The sequence below is a fragment of the Salvelinus alpinus genome, chromosome 31 (genome assembly GCF_045679555.1).
Source record: "Salvelinus alpinus chromosome 31, SLU_Salpinus.1, whole genome shotgun sequence".
Taxonomy (NCBI): Eukaryota; Metazoa; Chordata; class Actinopteri; order Salmoniformes; family Salmonidae; genus Salvelinus; species Salvelinus alpinus.
The window spans coordinates 41,094,452-41,118,613 of NC_092116.1; the positions used below are offsets into that span (position 1 = coordinate 41,094,452).

At 46.9% G+C, this 24,162-nt stretch overlaps 1 protein-coding gene across 1 annotated transcript in view; it reads right to left on the bottom strand.

Annotated features, from left to right (window-relative positions):
* Positions 1–24,162, bottom strand: part of plod3 (procollagen-lysine, 2-oxoglutarate 5-dioxygenase 3) — a 67,248-nt gene that overhangs the window by 18,516 nt on the left and 24,570 nt on the right. The window contains exons 9-16 of the mRNA XM_071379016.1: positions 22,695–22,826; positions 20,420–20,541; positions 19,756–19,860; positions 16,399–16,524; positions 13,759–13,900; positions 8,440–8,553; positions 6,694–6,870; positions 6,137–6,283 (exon numbers count right to left, since the gene is read on the bottom strand). Coding sequence (XP_071235117.1) covers positions 6,137–6,283; positions 6,694–6,870; positions 8,440–8,553; positions 13,759–13,900; positions 16,399–16,524; positions 19,756–19,860; positions 20,420–20,541; positions 22,695–22,826 — 1,065 coding nt within the window. The remainder of the gene's footprint in view (positions 1–6,136; positions 6,284–6,693; positions 6,871–8,439; positions 8,554–13,758; positions 13,901–16,398; positions 16,525–19,755; positions 19,861–20,419; positions 20,542–22,694; positions 22,827–24,162) is intronic.

Here is a 24,162-nt window from a genome sequence, read left to right on the forward strand (position 1 = left end):
ACGACCAGGTGAGAGTCGCTACCGCTGGTGTCACGACCAGGTGAGAGTCGCTACCTACCGCTGGTGCCACGACCAGGTGAGAGTCGCTACCTACCGCTGGTGCCACGACCAGGTGAGAGTCGCTACCGCTGGTGCCACGACCAGGTGAGAGTCGCTACCGCTGGTGCCACGACCAGGTGAGAGTCGCTACCTACCGCTGGTGCCACGACCAGGTGAGAGTCGCTACCGCTGGTGTCACGACCAGGTGAGAGTCGCTACCTACCGCTGGTGCCACGACCAGGTGAGAGTCGCTACCTACCGCTGGTGCCACGACCAGGTGAGAGTCGCTACCGCTGGTGCCACGACCAGGTGAGAGTCGCTACCGCTGGTGCCACGACCAGGTGAGAGTCGCTACCGCTGGTGCCACGACCAGGTGAGAGTCGCTACCTACCGCTGGTGCCACGACCAGGTGAGAGTCGCTACCTACCGCTGGTGCCACGACCAGGTGAGAGTCGCTACCTACCGCTGGTGCCACGACCAGGTGAGAGTCGCTACCGCTGGTGCCACGACCAGGTGAGAGTCGCTACCTACCGCTGGTGCCACGACCAGGTGAGAGTCGCTACCTACCGCTGGTGCCACGACCAGGTGAGAGTCGCTACCTACCGCTGGTGCCACGACCAGGTGAGAGTCGCTACCTACCGCTGGTGCCACGACCAGGTGAGAGTCGCTACCTCGCTGGTGCCACGACCAGGTGAGAGTCGCTACCTACCGCTGGTGCCACGACCAGGTGAGAGTCGCTACCTACCGCTGGTGCCACGACCAGGTGAGAGTCGCTACCTACCGCTGGTGCCACGACCAGGTGAGAGTCGCTACCGCTGGTGCCACGACCAGGTGAGAGACGCTACCGCTGGTGCCACGACCAGGGGAGAGTCGCTACCTACCGCTGGTGCCACGACCAGGGGAGAGTCGCTACCGCTGGTGCCACGACCAGGGGAGAGTCGCTACCGCTGGTGCCACGACCAGGGGAGAGTCGCTACCGCCACGACCAGGTGAGAGTCGCTACCGCTGGTGCCACGACCAGGTGAGAGTCGCTACCTACCGCTGGTGCCACGACCAGGTGAGAGTCGCTACCTACCGCTGGTGCCACGACCAGGTGAGAGTCGCTACCTACCGCTGGTGCCACGACCAGGTGAGAGTCGCTACCTACCGCTGGTGTCACGACCAGGTGAGAGTCGCTACCTACCGCTGGTGCCACGACCAGGTGAGAGTCGCTACCTACCGCTGGTGCCACGACCAGGGGAGAGTCGCAATCGCTGGTGCCACGACCAGGAGAGAGTCGCTACCGCTGGTGCCACGACCAGGTGAGAGTCGCTACCGCTGGTGCCACGACCAGGGGAGAGTCGCAATCGCTGGTGCCACGACCAGGAGAGAGTCGCTACCGCTGGTGCCACGACCAGGTGAGAGTCACTACCGCTGGTGCCACGACCAGGTGAGAGTCGCTACCTACCGCTGGTGTCACGACCAGGTGAGTCGCTACCGCTGGTGTCACGACCAGGTGAGTCGCTACCGCTGGTGCCACGACCAGGTGAGAGTCGCTACCTACCGCTGGTGCCACGACCAGGTGAGGGTCGCTACCTACCGCTGGTGTCACGACCAGGTGAGAGTCGCTACCGCTGGTGTCACGACCAGGTGAGAGTCGCTACCGCTGGTGTCACGACCAGGTGAGAGTCGCTACCTACCGCTGGTGCCACGACCAGGTGAGAGTCGCTACCTACCGCTGGTGTCACGACCAGGTGAGAGTCGCTACCGCTGGTGTCACGACCAGGTGAGAGTCGCTACCGCTGGTGCCACGACCAGGTGAGAGTCGCTACCTACCGCTGGTGTCACGACCAGGTGAGAGTCGCTACCGCTGGTGTCACGACCAGGTGAGAGTCGCTACCGCTGGTGCCACGACCAGGTGAGAGTCGCTACCGCTGGTGCCACGACCAGGTGAGAGTCGCTACCTACCGCTGGTGCCACGACCAGGTGAGAGTCGCTACCGCTGGTGTCACGACCAGGTGAGAGTCGCTACCTACCGCTGGTGCCACGACCAGGTGAGAGTCGCTACCTACCGCTGGTGCCACGACCAGGTGAGAGTCGCTACCGCTGGTGCCACGACCAGGTGAGAGTCGCTACCGCTGGTGCCACGACCAGGTGAGAGTCGCTACCTACCGCTGGTGCCACGACCAGGTGAGAGTCGCTACCGCTGGTGTCACGACCAGGTGAGAGTCGCTACCTACCGCTGGTGCCACGACCAGGTGAGAGTCGCTACCTACCGCTGGTGCCACGACCAGGTGAGAGTCGCTACCTACCGCTGGTGCCACGACCAGGTGAGAGTCGCTACCGCTGGTGCCACGACCAGGTGAGAGTCGCTACCGCTGGTGCCACGACCAGGGGAGAGTCGCTACCTACCGCTGGTGCCACGACCAGGTGAGAGTCGCTACCTACCGCTGGTGCCACGACCAGGTGAGAGTCGCTACCTACCGCTGGTGCCACGACCAGGTGAGAGTCGCTACCTACCGCTGGTGCCACGACCAGGTGAGAGTCGCTACCGCTGGTGCCACGACCAGGTGAGAGTCGCTACCGCTGGTGCCACGACCAGGTGAGAGTCGCTACCGCTGGTGCCACGACCAGGTGAGAGTCGCTACCTACCGCTGGTGCCACGACCAGGTGAGAGTCGCTACCTACCGCTGGTGCCACGACCAGGTGAGAGTCGCTACCTACCGCTGGTGCCACGACCAGGTGAGAGTCGCTACCTACCGCTGGTGTCACGACCAGGTGAGAGTCGCTACCTACCGCTGGTGCCACGACCAGGGGAGAGTCGCTACCTACCGCTGGTGCCACGACCAGGTGAGAGTCGCTACCGCTGGTGCCACGACCAGGTGAGAGTCGCTACCGCTGGTGCCACGACCAGGTGAGAGTCGCTACCGCTGGTGCCACGACCAGGTGAGAGTCGCTACCGCTGGTGCCACGACCAGGTGAGAGTCGCTACCGCTGGTGCCACGACCAGGTGAGAGTCACTACCGCTGGTGCCACGACCAGGTGAGAGTCGCTACCTACCGCTGGTGTCACGACCAGGTGAGAGTCGCTACCGCTGGTGTCACGACCAGGTGAGAGTCGCTACCGCTGGTGCCACGACCAGGTGAGAGTCGCTACCGCTGGTGTCACGACCAGGTGAGAGTCGCTACCGCTGGTGCCACGACCAGGTGAGAGTCGCTACCTACCGCTGGTGTCACGACCAGGTGAGAGTCGCTACCGCTGGTGTCACGACCAGGTGAGAGTCGCTACCGCTGGTGCCACGACCAGGTGAGAGTCGCTACCGCTGGTGCCACGACCAGGTGAGAGTCGCTACCGCTGGTGCCACGACCAGGTGAGAGTCGCTACCGCTGGTGTCACGACCAGGTGAGAGTCGCTACCTACCGCTGGTGCCACGGCCAGGTGAGAGTCGCTACCTACCGCTGGTGCCACGACCAGGTGAGAGTCGCTACCGCTGGTGCCACGACCAGGTGAGAGTTGCTACCGCTGGTGCCACGACCAGGTGAGAGTCGCTACCGCTGGTGCCACGACCAGGGGAGAGTCGCTACCTACCGCTGGTGCCACGACCAGGTGAGAGTCGCTACCTACCGCTGGTGCCACGACCAGGTGAGAGTCGCTACCTACCGCTGGTGCCACGACCAGGTGAGAGTCGCTACCTACCGCTGGTGCCACGACCAGGTGAGAGTCGCTACCTACCGCTGGTGCCACGACCAGGTGAGAGTCGCTACCTACCGCTGGTGCCACGACCAGGTGAGAGTCGCTACCTACCGCTGGTGCCACGACCAGGTGAGAGTCGCTACCTACCGCTGGTGCCACGACCAGGTGAGAGTCGCTACCTACCGCTGGTGCCACGACCAGGTGAGAGTCGCTACCTACCGCTGGTGTCACGACCAGGTGAGAGTCGCTACCTACCGCTGGTGCCACGACCAGGGGAGAGTCGCTACCTACCGCTGGTGCCACGACCAGGTGAGAGTCGCTACCGCTGGTGCCACGACCAGGTGAGAGTCGCTACCGCTGGTGCCACGACCAGGTGAGAGTCGCTACCGCTGGTGCCACGACCAGGCGAGATTCGCTACCGCTGGTGCCACGACCAGGGGAAAGTCGCTACCGCTGGTGCCACGACCAGGTGAGAGTCGCTACCGCTGGTGCCACGACCAGGTGAGAGTCGCTACCGCTGGTGCCACGACCAGGGGAAAGTCGCTACCGCTGGTGCCACGACCAGGGGAGAGTCGCTACCGCTGGTGCCACGACCAGGTGAGAGACGCTACCGCTGGTGCCACGACCAGGGGAGAGACGCTACCGCTGGTGTCACGACCAGGTGAGAGACGCTACCGCTGGTGCCACGACCAGGGGAGAGCCGCTACCGCTGGTGCCACGACCAGGGGAGAGTCGCTACCGCTGGTGCCACGACCAGGGGAGAGTTGCTACCGCTGGTGCCACGACCAGGTGAGAGTCGCTACCGCTGGTGCCACGACCAGGTGAGAGTCGCTACCGCTGGTGCCACGACCAGGTGAGAGTCGCTACCGCTGGTGCCACGACCAGGTGAGAGTCGCTACCGCTGGTGCCACGACCAGGTGAGAGTCGCTACCGCTGGTGTCACGACCAGGTGAGAGTCGCTACCTACCGCTGGTGCCACGGCCAGGTGAGAGTCGCTACCTACCGCTGGTGCCACGACCAGGTGAGAGTCGCTACCGCTGGTGCCACGACCAGGTGAGAGTTTCTACCGCTGGTGCCACGACCAGGTGAGAGTCGCTACCGCTGGTGCCACGACCAGGGGAGAGTCGCTACCTACCGCTGGTGCCACGACCAGGTGAGAGTCGCTACCTACCGCTGGTGCCACGACCAGGTGAGAGTCGCTACCTACCGCTGGTGCCACGACCAGGTGAGAGTCGCTACCTACCGCTGGTGCCACGACCAGGTGAGAGTCGCTACCTACCGCTGGTGCCACGACCAGGTGAGAGTCGCTACCTACCGCTGGTGCCACGACCAGGTGAGAGTCGCTACCTACCGCTGGTGCCACGACCAGGTGAGAGTCGCTACCTACCGCTGGTGCCACGACCAGGTGAGAGTCGCTACCTACCGCTGGTGCCACGACCAGGTGAGAGTCGCTACCTACCGCTGGTGTCACGACCAGGTGAGAGTCGCTACCTACCGCTGGTGCCACGACCAGGGGAGAGTTGCTACCTACCGCTGGTGCCACGACCAGGTGAGAGTCGCTACCGCTGGTGCCACGACCAGGTGAGAGTCGCTACCGCTGGTGCCACGACCAGGTGAGAGTCGCTACCGCTGGTGCCACGACCAGGTGAGAGTCGCTACCGCTGGTGCCACGACCAGGGGAAAGTCGCTACCGCTGGTGCCACGACCAGGTGAGAGTCGCTACCGCTGGTGCCACGACCAGGTGAGAGTCGCTACCGCTGGTGCCACGACCAGGGGAAAGTCGCTACCGCTGGTGCCACGACCAGGGGAGAGTCGCTACCGCTGGTGCCACGACCAGGTGAGAGACGCTACCGCTGGTGCCACGACCAGGGGAGAGACGCTACCGCTGGTGCCACGACCAGGTGAGAGACGCTACCGCTGGTGCCACGACCAGGGGAGAGACGCTACCGCTGGTGTCACGACCAGGTGAGAGACGCTACCGCTGGTGCCACGACCAGGGGAGAGTCGCTACCGCTGGTGCCACGACCAGGGGAGAGTCGCTACCGCTGGTGCCACGACCAGGGGAGAGTCGCTAAAGCCATTGTGGATACCATGGAAACAGCAAATCAAAGCAGGCCATCGCATTTGTCAGAGCCAGGGGAAAGCCAACACCACCTACCAGAACCTCCACAAGTCTTCTCACAACAGCTGAAGACTGGGAGCTGAAAGCCAACCTGGGTAAGTAGCACATTTGAGGACGCCAACGAAAGAAAGAGGGCAAAGTACGAGGCCCTGGTGGAGCAGTACCACAGGAGAGCAAGGTATGAGTCATTACTGAGGATATGTCTTAGGGCATCGCAAGACTCCTACATTTTAAAGAAAAAATAAGTCCTCTTTACTGCAATGTGATTTGTTGATTCAGATACAGGTGTGTGATTGGGTGTACCTTGGGGAAGTACCCTGGGTAAAGTTTCTCAGTGACAGGACTGATGTACTCTTTCAGGAACTTGAGCCACTCCTTCTCAAAGCCAATCTGGTTCATGTGAATATCTACAGTCGGGACGTTCTCGTAGCCGCCTGCAAGACGCTCATCCTGGAACAAACAAGAAAACAGTTGACCAGAGACATAGTCGTCACAGACACTCTCTCTCCCTCTCATTGGTCTTCCTCCTCCTCCTCCTCTCCCTCCATACCGTATGTCTTCCCACTCCTCCTCCCCCCCCCCCTCCTCATCCTCCTCTCCCTCTTCCCCCGTCCTCCTCTCCCTCCTCAACCTCCCCCCCTCCTCCTCTCCCTCCATACCGTATGTCTTCCCCCTCCTCCTCCTCCCCCACCTCCTCCTCCACCACCTCCTCATCCTCCTCCTCCCCCTCCTCCTCTCCCTCTTCCCCCCTCCTCCTCTCCCTCCTCAACCTCCCCCTCCTCCTCCTCGTCCTCCTCTCTCCTCCACCTCCCCCTCTCCCTCCACCTCTCCCTCCACCACCTCCTCCTCTCCCCCCATACCGTATGTCTTCCCCCGCTCCATTCTCCAAGGTCTTCCATGGTTTCCACCAGATCATCACACATCCTGTCTGTAAAGGACGGGAACCAGTACACATCAGGACACGGCTGCTCCACGATGGTCTGGTTGTCTTCAAAGATCATAGAGTAGTTTTCATGGATATACTTCTGCTTCCAGTCCTACAACATATATATAACATATATATAACATATATATAACATATATTATCATGGTTATACTTCTCCTTCCTGTCCTACAACATATATATAACATATATATAACATATATATAACATATATTATCATGGATATACTTCTCCTTCCTGTCCTACAACATATATATAACATATATATAACATATATTATCATGGTTATACTTCTCCTTCCTGTCCTACAACATATATATAACATATATTATCATGGATATACTTCTCCTTCCTGTCCTACAACATATATATAACATATATATAACATATATATAACATATATAACATATATTATCATGGATATACTTCTCCTTCCTGTCCTACAACATATATATAACATATATTATCATGGTTATACTTCTCCTTCCAGTCCTACAACATATATATAACATATATATAACATATATATAACATATATATAACATATATTATCATGGTTATACTTCTCCTTCCTGTCCTACAACATATATATAACATATATATAACATATATATAACATATATATAACATATATTATCATGGTTATACTTCTCCTTCCTGTCCTACAACATATATATAACATATATATAACATATATATAACATATATATAACATATATTATCATGGTTATACTTCTCCTTCCTGTCCTACAACATATATATAACATATATATAACATATATTATCATGGATATACTTCTCCTTCCTGTCCTACAACATATATATAACATATATATAACATATATATAACATATATTATATATTATCATGGTTATACTTCTCCTTCCTGTCCTACAACATATATATAACATATATATAACATATATATAACATATATATAACATATATTATCATGGTTATACTTCTCCTTCCTGTCCTACAACATATATATAACATATATATAACATATATTATCATGGATATACTTCTCCTTCCTGTCCTACAACATATATATAACATATATATAACATATATATAACATATATAACATATATTATCATGGATATACTTCTCCTTCCTGTCCTACAACATATATATAACATATATAACATATATAATCATGGATATACTTCTCCTTCCAGTCCTACAACATATATATAACATATATATAACATATATAATCATGGTTATACTTCTCCTTCCTGTCCTACAACATATATATAACATATATTATCATGGATATACTTCTCCTTCCAGTCCTACAACATATATATAATATATATTATCATGGTTATACTTCTCCTTCCTGTCCTACAACATATATATAACATATATTATCATGGTTATACTTCTCCTTCCAGTCCTACAACATATATATAATATATATTATCATGGTTATACTTCTCCTTCTAGTCCTACAACATATATATAACATATATAATATATATTATCATGGTTATACTTCTCCTTCCAGTCCTACAACATATATAATGTGTGTGTGTGTGTGTGTGTGTGTGTGTGTGTGTGTGTGTGAGTGAGTGAGTGAGTGAGTGAGTGAGTGAGTGAGTGAGTGAGTGAGTGAGTGAGTGAGTGAGTGAGAGATGGTGTGTGTGTGTGTTCTCACCAGAGGGTTGTCAAAGATCTGCCACATGTCCGGATGCAGTCTACTGGTGTTGTAGTTGGAGGAGGAGACGAGACGACCAAACTCATCCCGATTAGACACAAACATAAACACTCCCTGTAACAGGAAATACAGACAAACTCATCCCGATTAGACACAAACATAAACACTCCCTGTAACAGGAAATACAGACATTCATATATACGGTGATGTACAGGGCCTTCAGAAAGTACTCCAAACACTCCACTTCTTCACATTTGTGTGTTACAAAGTGGGTTTAAAATGGATTGAATTGTCATTTTGTGTCAATGATCGACACGAAACACTCTGGAATATCCAAGTGGAAGAAACACTAACATTTGTAAAAAGAATCTAACAAACATATCTTGATAAGTATTCAAACCCCCGAGTCAATACAGAATCACCGCAGCGATTACAGCTGAGATTCTTACTGGGTCTCTAAGAGCTGTGAGTCTTTCTGGGTCTCTAAGAGCTGTGAGTCTTCCTGGGTCTCTAAGAGCTGTGAGTCTTACTGGGTCTCTAAGAGCTGTGAGTCTTACTGGGTCTCTAAGAGCTGTGAGTCTTACTGGGTCTCTAAGAGCTGTGAGTCTTACTGGGTCTCTAAGAGCTGTGAGTCTTCCTGGGTCTCTAAGAGCTGTGAGTCTTACTGGGTCTCTAAGAGCTGTGAGTCTTACTGGGTCTCTAAGAGCTGTGAGTCTTCCTGGGTCTCTAAGAGCTGTGAGTCTTCCTGGGTCTCTAAGAGCTGTGAGTCTCTAAGAGCTGAGAGTCTTACTGGGTCTCTAAGAGCTGAGAGTCTTACTGGGTCTCTAAGAGCTGAGAGTCTTTCTGGGTCTCTAAGAGCTGAGAGTCTTACTGGGTCTCTAAGAGCTGTGAGTCTTACTGGGTCTCTAAGAGCTGAGAGTCTTTCTGGGTCTCTAAGAGCTGTGAGTCTTACTGGGTCTCTAAGAGCTGTGAGTCTTACTGGGTCTCTAAGAGCTGAGAGTCTTACTGGGTCTCTAAGAGCTGTGAGTCTTACTGGGTCTCTAAGAGCTGAGAGTCTTTCTGGGTCTCTAAGAGCTGAGAGTCTTACTGGGTCTCTAAGAGATGTGAGTCTTACTGGGTCTCTAAGAGCTGTGAGTCTTACTGGGTCTCTAAGAGCTGTGAGTCTTTCTGGGTCTCTAAGAGCTGTGAGTCTTACTGGGTCTCTAAGAGCTGTGAGTCTTTCTGGGTCTCTAAGAGCTGTGAGTCTTACTGGGTCTCTAAGAGCTGTGAGTCTTTCTGGGTCTCTAAGAGCTGTGAGTCTTCCTGGGTCTCTAAGAGCTGTGAGTCTTACTGGGTCTCTAAGAGCTGAGAGTCTTACTGGGTCTCTAAGAGCTGAGAGTCTCTAAGAGCTGAGAGTCTTACTGGGTCTCTAAGAGCTGTGAGTCTTTCTGGGTCTCTAAGAGCTGTGAGTCTTTCTGGGTCTCTAAGAGCTGTGAGTCTTACTGGGTCTCTAAGAGCTGTGAGTCTTCCTGGGTCTCTAAGAGCTGTGAGTCTTTCTGGGTCTCTAAGAGCTGTGAGTCTTCCTGGGTCTCTAAGAGCTGTGAGTCTTACTGGGTCTCTAAGAGCTGAGAGTCTTACTGGGTCTCTAAGAGCTGAGAGTCTCTAAGAGCTGAGAGTCTTACTGGGTCTCTAAGAGCTGTGAGTCTCTAAGAGCTGAGAGTCTTTCTGGGTCTCTAAGAGCTGTGAGTCTTTCTGGGTCTCTAAGAGCTGTGAGTCTTACTGGGTCTCTAAGAGCTGTGAGTCTTCCTGGGTCTCTAAGAGCTGTGAGTCTTCCTGGGTCTCTAAGAGCTGTGAGTCTTTCTGGGTCTCTAAGAGCTGTGAGTCTTTCTGGGTCTCTAAGAGCTGTGAGTCTTACTGGGTCTCTAAGAGCTGTGAGTCTTACTGGGTCTCTAAGAGCTGTGAGTCTTTCTGGGTCTCTAAGAGCTGTGAGTCTCTAAGAGCTGTGAGTCTTACTGGGTCTCTAAGAGCTGTGAGTCTTCCTGGGTCTCTAAGAGCTGTGAGTCTTACTGGGTCTCTAAGAGCTGTGAGTCTTTCTGGGTCTCTAAGAGCTGTGAGTCTTTCTGGGTCTCTAAGAGCTGTGAGTCTTTCTGGGTCTCTAAGAGCTGTGAGTCTTACTGGGTCTCTAAGAGCTGTGAGTCTTTCTGGGTCTCTAAGAGCTGTGAGTCTTTCTGGGTCTCTAAGAGCTGTGAGTCTTTCTGGGTCTCTAAGAGCTGTGAGTCTTTCTGGGTCTCTAAGAGCTGTGAGTCTTACTGGGTCTCTAAGAGCTGTGCGTCTTTCTGGGTCTCTAAGAGCTGTGAGTCTTTCTGGGTCTCTAAGAGCTGTGAGTCTTACTGGGTCTCTAAGAGCTGTGAGTCTTTCTGGGTCTCTAAGAGCTGTGAGTCTTACTGGGTCTCTAAGAGCTGTGAGTCTTACTGGGTCTCTAAGAGCTGAGAGTCTTACTGGGTCTCTAAGAGCTGTGAGTCTTTCTGGGTCTCTAAGAGCTGTGAGTCTCTAAGAGCTGTGAGTCTTACTGGGTCTCTAAGAGCTGTGAGTCTTTCTGGGTCTCTAAGAGCTGTGAGTCTTCCTGGGTCTCTAAGAGCTGTGAGTCTTCCTGGGTCTCTAAGAGCTGTGAGTCTTACTGGGTCTCCAAGAGCTGTGAGTCTTTCTGGGTCTCTAAGAGCTGTGAGTCTTACTGGGTCTCTAAGAGCTGTGAGTCTTACTGGGTCTCTAAGAGCTGTGAGTCTTACTGGGTCTCTAAGAGCTGTGAGTCTTACTGGGTCTCTAAGAGCTGTGAGTCTTACTGGGTCTCTAAGAGCTGTGAGTCTTACTGGGTCTCTAAGAGCTGTGAGTCTTACTGGGTCTCTAAGAGCTGTGAGTCTTACTGGGTCAATATTTGCCCATTTATTCTTGTCATAATTCTTCTGGTTGTTGATCATCGCTAAACAATGTGCCATAGATTTTTAAGCACATTTAAGTCAAAACTGTAACTGGGCAACATTCACTGTCTTCTTGGACCAGGTTTCCCTCTCGTTTTTTTTAACCCATTTTTCTCCCCAATTTCATGGTATCCAATTGGTAGATACAGTCTTGTCTCATCGCTGCAACTCCCGTACGGACTCGGGAGAGGCGAAGGGCAAGAGCCGTGCGTCCTCCGAAACACAACCCAGCCAAGCTGCAGTGTTTCTTCACACAATGCCCACTTAACCTAGAAGCCACGTCAATGTGTCGGAGGAAACACCGTGAACCTGGCTACCGTGTCAGTGTGCACTGCGCCCGGCCCGCCACAGGAGTCGCTAGTGCACAATGGGACAAGGACATCCCTGCCGGCCAAACCCTCCACTAACCCGGACGACGCTGGGCCATGGGTCTTGAAGTTTAACTTTTGTATTTATTATGGATCCCCTTTAGTTCCTGCCAAGGCAGCAGCTACTCTTCCTGGGGTTTATTATGGATCCCCATTAGTTCCTGCCAAGGCAGCAGCTACTCTTCCTGGGGTTTATTATGGATCCCCATTAGTTCCTGCCAAGGCAGCAGCTACTCTTCCTGGGGTTTATTATGGATCCCCATTAGTTCCTGCCAAGGCAGCAGCTACTCTTCCTGGGGTTTATTATGGATCCCCATTAGTTCCTGCCAAGGCAGCAGCTACTCTTCCTGGGGTTTATTATGGATCCCCATTAGTTCCTGCCAAGGCAGCAGCTACTCTTCCTGGGGTTTATTATGGATCTCCATTAGTTCCTGCCAAGGCAGCAGCTACTCTTCCTGGGGTTTATTATGGATCCCCATTAGTTCCTGCCAAGGCAGCAGCTGCTCTTCCTGGGGTTTATTATGGATCCCCATTAGTTCCTGTCAAGGCAGCAGCTACTCTTCCTGGGGTTTATTACGGATCCTCAGTAGTTCCTGTCAAGGCAGCAGCTACTCTTCCTGGGGTTTATTACGGATCCTCAGTAGTTCCTGCCAAAGCAGCACCTAGTCTTAACCCGCGCTGCCCTCAAACCAAGGCACGCTGCCTGCTAATTATCTATAGGCTGTGTTTCAACTTGTCAATTTCAAATTATTTTTTAACAAGTTTTATTTTCTAACAACAATAGAGAGCTCTATATATGACCGCTTGTTTAACATCTTTCCTCAGCGGTTTGGATGATCAGTGTCACTACTTCTGTGAATGTCTGAACATTGCATCCAAAAATAAACTGGTCACATTCAGGACAAACAAAATGTTTCTGTGAAAGAACAGGTCAAATGATAACTGTTGAGTCAATCGAAACTGGACGTTCTAAATAATCTAATCACACCGGTTTGAGCTGCAGGGACCATGGAGAATGATCACACCCGTTTGTTGGTATGTGTGAAAAGGTTAAAACACAAACTGTTTTAACGTCACCATTGGCTTGATGAAATCCCTGAGCGGTTTCCTTCCTCTCCGGCAACTGAGTTAGGGAGGATGCCTTTTTCTTTGTAGTGACTGGGTATATTGATACACTCATTCAAGGGTTTTTCTCTATTTTCTACATTGTAGAATAATAGTGAAGACATCAAAACTATGAAATAACACATATGGAATCATGTAGTAACCCAAAAAAGTGTTAAACAAATCAACATATATTTTATATTTGAGATTCTTCAAAGTAGCCACACCTTTCCCTTGATGACAGCTTTGCACACTCTTGGCATTCTCTCAACCAACTTCATGAGGTTGTCGCCTAGGAACAGTGGGTCAGATTTTTACCTTGTCAGGGGATTCGATCTAGCAACCTTTCTGTTACTGAGTGTGCAAAGCTGTCATCAAGGCAAAGGGTGGCTACTTTGAATAATCTAAAATGATTTGTTTAACACGTTTTTGGTTACTACATGACTCCATATGTGTTATTTCATAGCTTTAATGTTATCACTTTTTTTATTTTATTTATTTTTTACAATGTAGAAAACAGTAAGAAAAACCTGAGAATGAGTAGGTGTGCCCAAAACTTTTGACTGGTACTGTATATATAAACAAATGGTATCTCCCAGCCTTGCAGACACCTTATCAGGGTCCATATCATAATATATCATATATAACATTACATTACATATATAACATTACATATATAATATATACCTGGTCTCGTACGGCCCTGCAGAACACCATATCAGGGTCCATATCATAATATATCATATATAACATTACATTACATATATAACATTACATATATAATATATACCTGGTCTCGTACGGCCCTGCAGAACACCATATCAGGGTACATATCATAATATATCATATATAACATTACATTACATATATAACATTACATATATAATATATACCTGGTCTCGTACGGCCCTGCAGAACACCATATCAGGGTCCATCCCCTCCTGGCTGTACAGACTGACCTGAGACAGTCTACCTCTCAAGACTGACCCCTTTATCATGTAGACCTGGGTTATATAGGGAACGTTCCAGAGACCACTACAGAGATAGAGAACATATAGAATATATAGGTTTATACAGAGAACATCCAGAATATATAGGGTTATACAGATAACATATATAATATATAGGGTTATATAGAGAACATATATAATATATAGGGTTATATAGAGAACATATATAATATATAGGGTTATATAGAGAACATATATAATATATAGGGTTATATAGATAACATATATAATATATAGGGTTATACAGAGAACATGTATAATATATAGGGTTATATAGAGAACATATATAATATATAGGGTTATACAGAGAACATGTATAATATATAGGGTTATATAGATAACATATATAATATATAGGGTTATATAGATAACATGTATAATATATAGGGTTATATAGAGAACATATATAATATATAGGGTTATATAGATAACATATATAATATATAGGGTTATATAGATAACATATATAATATATAGGGTTATATAGATAACATATATAATATATAGGGTTATACAGAGAACATCCAGAATATATAGAGTTATATAGATAACATATATAATATATAGGGTTATATAGATAACATATATAATATATAGGGTTATATAGATAACATATATAATATATAGGGTTATACAGATAACATATATAATATATAGGGTTATATAGAGAACATATATAATATACAGGGTTATACAGATAACATATATAATATATAGGGTTATATAGAGAACATATATAATATACAGGGTTATACAGATAACATATATAATATATAGGGTTATACAGAGAACATATATAATATATAGGGTTATATAGATAACATATATAATATATAGGGTTATATAGAGAACATATATAATATACAGGGTTATACAGAGAACATATATAATATATAGGGTTATACAGAGAACATCCAGAATATATAGAGTTATATAGATAACATATATAATATATAGGGTTATATAGATAACATATATAATATATAGGGTTATATAGATAACATATATAATATATAGGGTTATACAGATAACATATATAATATATAGGGTTATATAGAGAACATATATAATATACAGGGTTATACAGATAACATATATAATATATAGGGTTATACAGAGAACATATATAATATATAGGGTTATATAGATAACATATATAATATATAGGGTTATATAGAGAACATATATAATATACAGGGTTATACAGAGAACATATATAATATATAGGGTTATACAGAGAACATATATAATATATAGGGTTATACAGAGAACATATATAATATATAGGGTTAACACATAATATATAGGGTTAACACATAATATATAGGGTTATATAGAGAACATATATAATATATAGGGTTATATAGATAACATATATAATATATAGGGTTATACAGATAACATATATAATATATAGGGTTATACAGAGAACATATATAATATATAGGGTTAACACATAATATATAGGGTTAACACATAATATATAGGGTTATATAGAGAACATATATAATATATAGGGTTATATAGAGAACATATATAATATATAGGGTTATACAGAGAACATATATAATATATAGGGTTAAATAGAGAACATATATAATATATAGGGTTATATAGAGAACATATATAATATATAGGGTTATATAGAGAACATATATAATATATAGGGTTATACAGAGAACATATATAATATATAGGGTTATATAGAGAACATATATAATATACAGGGTTATACAGAGAACATGTATAATATATAGGGTTATATAGATAACATATATAATATATAGGGTTAAATAGAGAACATATATAATATATAGGGTTATATAGAGAACATATATAATATATAGGGTTATATAGAGAACATATATAATATATAGGGTTAACACATAATATATAGGGTTAACACATAATATATAGGGTTATATAGATAACATATATAATATATAGGGTTATATAGATATATATAATATATAGGGTTATATAGATAACATATATAATATATAGGGTTATATAGATAACATATATAATATACAGGGTTATACAGATAACATATATAATATATAGGGTTATATAGATAACATATATAATATATAGGGTTATACAGAGAACATATATAATATATAGGGTTATATAGATAACATATATAATATACAGGGTTATACAGATAACATATATAATATATAGGGTTAACACATAATATATAGGGTTATATAGATAACATATATAATATATAGGGTTATACAGATAACATATATAATATATAGGGTTAACATATAGAAAATATAAAGTTACAGTTGAAGTCAGAAGTGTACATACACGCCAAATACATTTAAACTCAGGTTTTGATTAGATGTCCTAACCGACTTGCCAAAAATACTGTTTGTTAACAAGAAATGTGTGGAATGGTTGAAAAACGAGTTTTAATGACTCCAACCTAAGTGTATGTAAACTTCCGACTTCAACTATATATAGGGTTAACATATAGAATATCTAGGGTTACATAGTGTGTGTTTGTGTACTCACACTCTCTTGCCCTGTACGATATCGATGTAGTCTTCAGATCGAGAATAGAACCCCTCAGGACTCAGAGCTCCCCAGAAGTTTGACCACAGTTTGCCATGTCTGGACAACATGGGGGCTATCACTGACCTGGAGACAGACAGACAACATGTTTAGGGTGTAGTGTGTTAGTTAGACCACACTATCACTGACCTGGAGACAGACAGACAACATGTTTAGGGTGTAGTGTGTTAGTTAGCCTCTTGAAGCTAGGGGGCAGAATTTTTATGTTTGGAAAAATAACATTCCCAATGTAAGCTGCCTATTTCTCAGGTCCAGATGCTAGAATATGCATATAATTGACAGATTAGGATAGAAAACATATTGTCTGTGAGTATAACAGAACTGATTCTGCAGGCGAAAACCTGAGAAAATACAACCCGGAAGTGACTTCTATTTGGAAAAATCCCTGTTCCATTGCCTGCCTATCCTCCATTTAAAGGGATATCAACCAGATTCCTTTTCCAATGGCTTCCACAGGGTGTGAACAATCTTTAGACATAGTTTCAGGCTTTTATTTTGAAAAATGAGCGAGATTTATCAAAACGTGTCAGTGGATAGACGGATGTCCCTCCATTAGTTGTTGCGCGCGACACTCGTTGCTCGACACTTTCTTTCTCTCCAGTATTGAATAGTTTACAGTCCGGTTTAAATATTATCGATTATTGATGTTAAAAACAACCTGAGGATTGATTATTAAAAATGTTTGACATGTTTCTAAAGAAAACTTAGAAAAACTTTACGGATACTCTTTGGAATTTTCGTCAAGCCTTGATGACCTGTCTAAAGCTGTGGAATACTGAACATAACACGCCAAACAAATGGAGGTTTTTGAATATAAAAATAATCTTTATCGAACAAAAGGAACATTTATTGTGTAACTGGGAGTCTCGTGAGTGCAAACATCTGAAGATCATCAAAGGTAAGCGATTAATTTTATTGCTTTTCTGGCTTTCGTGACCAATCTACACTGCTGCTAGGTGTTCTTAATGTTTTGTCTAGTGATCGATAAACTCACACAAACGCTTGGATTGCTTTCGCTGTAAAGCATATTTTCAAAATCTGACATGACAGGTGGATTAACAAGCTAAGCTGTGTTTTGCTATATTGTGCTTGTGATTTCATGAATATAAATATAATATATATAATATAAATCTTTTTATCAAATTTATATTTTTTATTTGGCGCTCTGCAATTTAGCGGTTGTTGATGAAGGGAGTCGTGCGTCAAGAAGTTAAACCTAAAAACTATCTTGGATAAAGAGTTAGTGCATATGGTTCAGTGTTTTAGATATAATCAGGTATTTGTTTTATTTTACCTTTATTTAACTAGGCAAGTCAGTTAACAGGGGCAGTATTGAGTAGCTTGGATGAAAGGTGCCCAGAGTAAACTCCTCAGTCCCAGTTGCTAATATATGCATATTATTATTCGTATTGGATAGAAAACACTCTGAAGTTTCTAAAACTGTTTGAATGATGTCTGTGAGTATAACAGAACTCAAATGGCAGGTAAAAACCTGAGAAGTAATCCAAACAGGAAGTGGGAAATCTGAGGTTGGTCAATTTTGGTCAACCCAGCCCCTATTGAGTATTGACCATGCGCGTTCACATGAGAGGGACCTCTGTTCCATCGCACATCTGAAGTCAATGTAATTCTCCGGTTGGAACGTTACTGAAGATTTATGTTAACAACATTCTAAAGATTGATTCAATACATCGTTTGACATGTTTCTACTGACTGTTACGGAACTTTTTGTCATTTCGTCTGCTTTTAGTGAACGCACTTCCTGACTTCCTGTGTTTACCAAACACGCTAACAAAAATAGCTATTGGACATAAATGATGGACATTACCGAACAAAACAAACATTTCTTGTGGGAGTCCTGGGAGTGCATTCCGACGAAGTGTAGTCTGTAGGGTGTAGTCTGTAGGGTGTAGTCTGTAGGGTGTAGTCTGTAGGGTATAGTCTGTAGGGTGTAGTCTGTAGGGTGTAGTCTGTAGGGTGTAGTCTGTAGGGTGTAGTCTGTAGGGTGTAGTCTGTAGGGTGTAGTCTGTAGTCTGTAGGGTGTAGTCTGTAGGGTGTAGTCTGTAGGGTGTAGTCTGTAGGGTATAGTGTGTATGGTGTAGTCTGTAGGGTGTAGTCTGTAGGGTGTAGTCTGTAGGGTGTAGTCTGTAGGGTGTAGTCTGTAGGGTGTAGTCTGTAGGGTGTAGTCTGTAGGGTGTAGTCTGTAGGGTATAGTCTGTAGGGTGTAGTCTGTAGGGTGTAGTCTGTAGGGTGTAGTCTGTAGGGTGTAGTCTGTAGGGTGTAGTCTGTAGTCTGTAGGGTGTAGTCTGTAGGGTGTAGTCTGTAGGGTGTAGTCTGTAGGGTGTAGTCTGTAGGGTGTAGTCTGTAGGGTGTAGTCTGTAGGGTATAGTGTGTATGGTGTAGTCTGTAGGGTGTAGTCTGTAGGGTGTAGTCTGTAGGGTGTAGTCTGTAGGGTGTAGTCTGTAGGGTGTAGTCTGTAGGGTGTAGTCTGTAGGGTGTAGTCTGTAGGGTGTAGTCTGTAGGGTGTAGTCTGTAGGGTATAGTCTGTAGGGTGTAGTCTGTAGGGTGTAGTCTGTAGGGTGTAGTCTGTAGGGTGTAGTCTGTAGGGTGTAGTCTGTAGGGTGTAGTCTGTAGGGTGTAGTCTGTAGGGTGTAGTCTGTAGGGTGTAGTCTGTAGGGTATAGTGTGTATGGTGTAGTCTGTAGGGTGTAGTCTGTAGGGTGTAGTCTGTAGGGTGTAGTCTGTAGGGTATAGTGTGTAGTCTGTAGGGTGTAGGGTGTAGTGTATAGTCTGTAGGGTGTAGTCTGTAGGGTGTAGTCTGTAGGGTGTAGTCTGTAGGGTATAGTGTGTAGTCTGTAGGGTGTAGTGTATAGTCTGTAGTGTATAGTCTGTAGGGTGTAGTCTGTAGGGTGTAGTCTGTAGGGTATAGTGTGTAGTCTGTAGGGTGTAGTGTATAGTCTGTAGGGTGTAGTGTATAGTCTGTAGTGTATAGTCTGTAGGGTGTAGTCTGTAGGGTGTAGTCTGTAGGGTATAGTGTGTAGTCTGTAGGGTGTAGTGTATAGTCTGTAGGGTGTAGTGTATAGTCTGTAGTGTATAGTCTGTAGGGTGTAGTCTGTAGGGTGTAGTCTGTAGGGTATAGTGTGTAGTCTGTAGGGTGTAGTGTATAGTGTAGTGTGTAGTCTGTAGGGTGTAGTGTGTAGGGTGTAGTGTATAGTGTAGTCTGTAGGGTGTAGTCTGTAGGGTATAGTGTGTAGTCTGTAGGGTGTAGTGTATAGTCTGTAGGGTGTAGTGTTCTTACTTGTTCTCTTCTATCAGGATACGGAGAACATCAGGGTTGACGACGACAACATCAGCATCGATACTGAAGTAGTAATCACACAGACTGTCCTTCTTACACGCCTCCCTACACACACACACACACACCACACACACACACACACACACACACACACACACACACACACACACAGACACACACACACACAGACACACACACACACACACAGACACACACACACACACACCACACACACAGACACACCACACACACAGACACACACCACACACACACACACACCACACACAGACACACCACACACACAGACACACACCACACACAGACACACACACACACAGACACACACCACACACAGACACACACCACACACACAGACACACACCACACACACAGACACACCACACCCAGACACACCACACACAGACACACCACACACAGACACACACCACACACAGACACACACCACACACACAGACACACACCACACACACAGACACACCACACCCAGACACACCACACACAGACACACCACACACAGACACACCACACACAGACACACACCACACACAAACATAACAGTGTTTAGGGTTCCCTCCTCATGTTCTAAGCAGCTCATTGTTACAATAACAGGGTTCCCTCCTCATGTTCTAGGTGTAATCCTCACACAGCCATGGTTCTAGCCTGGTCCTGTTGTAGGTTCTCCTCCGGTCCGACCAGCCTGGCGTCAGGGAACAGAACACGATGCTTCTCCCAGAACCGCTGAATGTTCTGCTCATGATACACCACCTAACACGCACACAATTACACACCATTACACACTATTACACACCATTACACACCACCTAACACGCACACAATTACACACCATGATACACTATTACACACCATTACACACCACCTAACACGCACACAATTACACACCATGATACACCACCTAACACGCACACAATTACACACTATTACACACCATGATACACTATTACACACCACCTAACACGCACACAATTACACACCATGATACACCACCTAACACGCACACAATTACACACCATGATACACCACCTAACACACACACAATTACACACCATGATACACCACCTAACACACACTATTACACACCATTACACACTATTACACATCATGCTACACTATTACACACCACCTAACACGCACACAATTACACACCATCACACACTATTACACACCATTACACACCACCTAACACACAATTACACACTATTACACACCATGATACACCACCTAACACACACACAATTACACACCATCACACACTATTACACACCATGACACACCACCTAACACACACACAATTACACACCATCACACACTATTACACACCATGACACACCACCTAACACACACACAATTACACACCATCACACACTATTACACACCATGACACACCACCTAACACACACACAATTATACACCATTACACACTATTATACACACCATTACACACAATCTTACACCATCTCAAACAATTACACACCAATCTCACCATAAGGTGTTGAAGTGTTTGAAATGTTTAAATGTCAGGAATTGTGAAAAACTGAGTTTAGGGTGGTGTGTTAGGGTGTAGGACGGTGTGTTAGGGTGTAGGGCGGCGTGTTAGGGTGTAGGGCGGCGTGTTAGGGTGTAGGGCGGCGTGTTAGGGTGTAGGGCGGCGTGTTAGGGTGTAGGGCGGTGTGTTAGGGTGTAGGGCGGTGTGTTAGGGTGTAGGGCGGTGTGTTAGGGTGTAGGATGGTGTGTTAGGGTGTAGGGTGGTGTGTTAGGGTGTAGGGTGGTGTGTTGGGGTGTAGGGTGGTGTGTTGGGGTGTAGGGTGGTGTGTTGGGGTGTAGGGCGGTGTGTTAGGGTGTAGGGCGGTGTGTTAGGGTGTAGGGCGGTGTGTTAGGGTGTAGGGCGGTGTGTTAGGGTGTAGGGCGGTGTGTTAGGGTGTAGGGCGGTGTGTTAGGGTGTAGGGCGGTGTGTTAGGGTGTAGGGCGGTGTGTTAGGGTGTAGGGTGGTGTGTTAGGGTGTAGGGTGGTGTGTTAGGGTGTAGGGTGGTGTGTTGTGGTGTGTTGTGTTAGGGTGTAGGATGGTGTGTTAGGGTGTAGGATGGTGTGTTAGGGTGTAGGATGGTGTGTTAGGGTGTAGGATGGTGTGTTAGGGTGTAGGATGGTGTGTTGTGGTGTGTTGTGTTAGGGTGTAGGGTGGTGTGTTAGGGTGTAGGGTGGTGTGTTAGGGTGTAGGGTGGTGTGTTGTGGTGTGTTGTGTTAGGGTGTAGGGTGGTGTGTTGTGGTGTGGTGTGTTAGGGTGTAGGGTGGTGTGTTGTGTTAGGGTGTAGGATGGTGTGTTAGGGTGTAGGGTGGTGTGTTGTGGTGTGTTGTGTTAGGGTGTAGGGTGGTGTGTTGTGGTGTGTTAGGGTGTAGGGCGGTGTGTTAGGGTGTAGGGCGGTGTGTTAGGGTGTAGGGCGGTGTGTTAGGGTGTAGGGCGGTGTGTTAGGGTGTAGGGCGGTGTGTTAGGGTGTAGGATGGTGTGTTAGGGTGTAGGGTGGTGTGTTAGGGTGTAGGGTGGTGTGTTGTGGTGTGTTGTGTTAGGGTGTAGGATGGTGTGTTAGGGTGTAGGATGGTGTGTTAGGGTGTAGGATGGTGTGTTAGGGTGTAGGATGGTGTGTTAGGGTGTAGGATGGTGTGTTGTGGTGTGTTGTGTTAGGGTGTAGGGTGGTGTGTTAGGGTGTAGGGTGGTGTGTTAGGGTGTAGGGTGGTGTGTTGTGGTGTGTTGTGTTAGGGTGTAGGGTGGTGTGTTAGGGTGTAGGGTGGTGTGTTGTGTTAGGGTGTAGGATGGTGTGTTAGGGTGTAGGGTGGTGTGTTGTGGTGTGTTGTGTTAGGGTGTAGGGTGGTGTGTTGTGGTGTGGTGTGTTGTGTTGTGTACTAACGTTGTTGTGTATAAACAGTCTGATGCGGCTGGTTGGGTAGTTGAGGGTGGTCAGTCTCTCTAGAAACTCTTCCAGGAAGGGAGTCGGCTGGACGATGAACACAGAGACATACACCAGGGGCATGTCTTTATCCTACACAGAGACAGAGAGACATGAACACAGAGACAGAGAGACATGAACACAGAGACACACACCAGGGGCATGTCTTCATCCTACACAGAGACAGAGAGACATGAACACAGAGACACACACCAGGGGCATGTCTTCATCCTACACAGAGACAGAGAGACATGAACACAGAGACACACACCAGGGGCATGTCTTCATCCTGCACAGAGACAGAGAGACATGAACACAGAGACATAGAGACATGAACACAGAGACATACACCAGGGGCATGTCTTCATCCTACACAGAGACAGAGAGACATGAACACAGAGACACACACCAGGGGCATGTCTTCATCCTACACAGAGACAGAGAGACATGAACACAGAGACACACACCAGGGGCATGTCTTCATCCTGCACAGAGACAGAGAGACATGAACACAGAGACATAGAGACATGAACACAGAGACATACACCAGGGGCATGTCTTCATCCTACACAGAGACAGAGAGACATGAACACAGAGACAGAGAGACATGAACACAGAGACACACACCAGGGGCATGTCTTCATCCTACACAGAGACAGAGAGACATGAACACAGAGACAGAGAGACATGAACACAGAGACATACACCAGGGGCATGTCTTCATCCTACACAGAGACAGAGAGACATGAACACAGAGACAGAGAGACATGAACACAGAGACACACACCAGGGGCATGTCTTCATCCTGCACAGAGACAGAGAGACATGAACACAGAGACAGAGAGACATGAACACAGAGACACACACCAGGGGCATGTCTTCATCCTACACAGAGACAGAGAGACATGAACACAGAGACATACACCAGGGGCATGTCTTCATCCTACACAGAGACAGAGAGACATGAACACAGAGACAGAGAGACATGAACACAGAGACAGAGAGACATGAACACAGAGACAGAGAGACATGAACACAGAGACAGAGAGACATGAACACAGAGACAGAGAGACATGAACACAGAGACACACACCAGGGGCATGTCTTCATCCTACACAGAGACAGAGAGACATGAACACAGAGACATACACCAGGGGCATGTCTTCATCCTACACAGAGACAGAGAGACATGAACACAGAGACACACACCAGGGGCATGTCTTCATCCTACACAGAGACAGAGAGACATGAACACAGAGACACACACCAGGGGCATGTCTTCATCCTACACAGAGACAGAGAGACATGATCACAGAGACACACACCAGGGGCATGTCTTCATCCTGCACAGAGACAGAGAGACATGAACACAGAGACACACACCAGGGGCATGTCTTCATCCTACACAGAGACAGAGAGACATGAACAC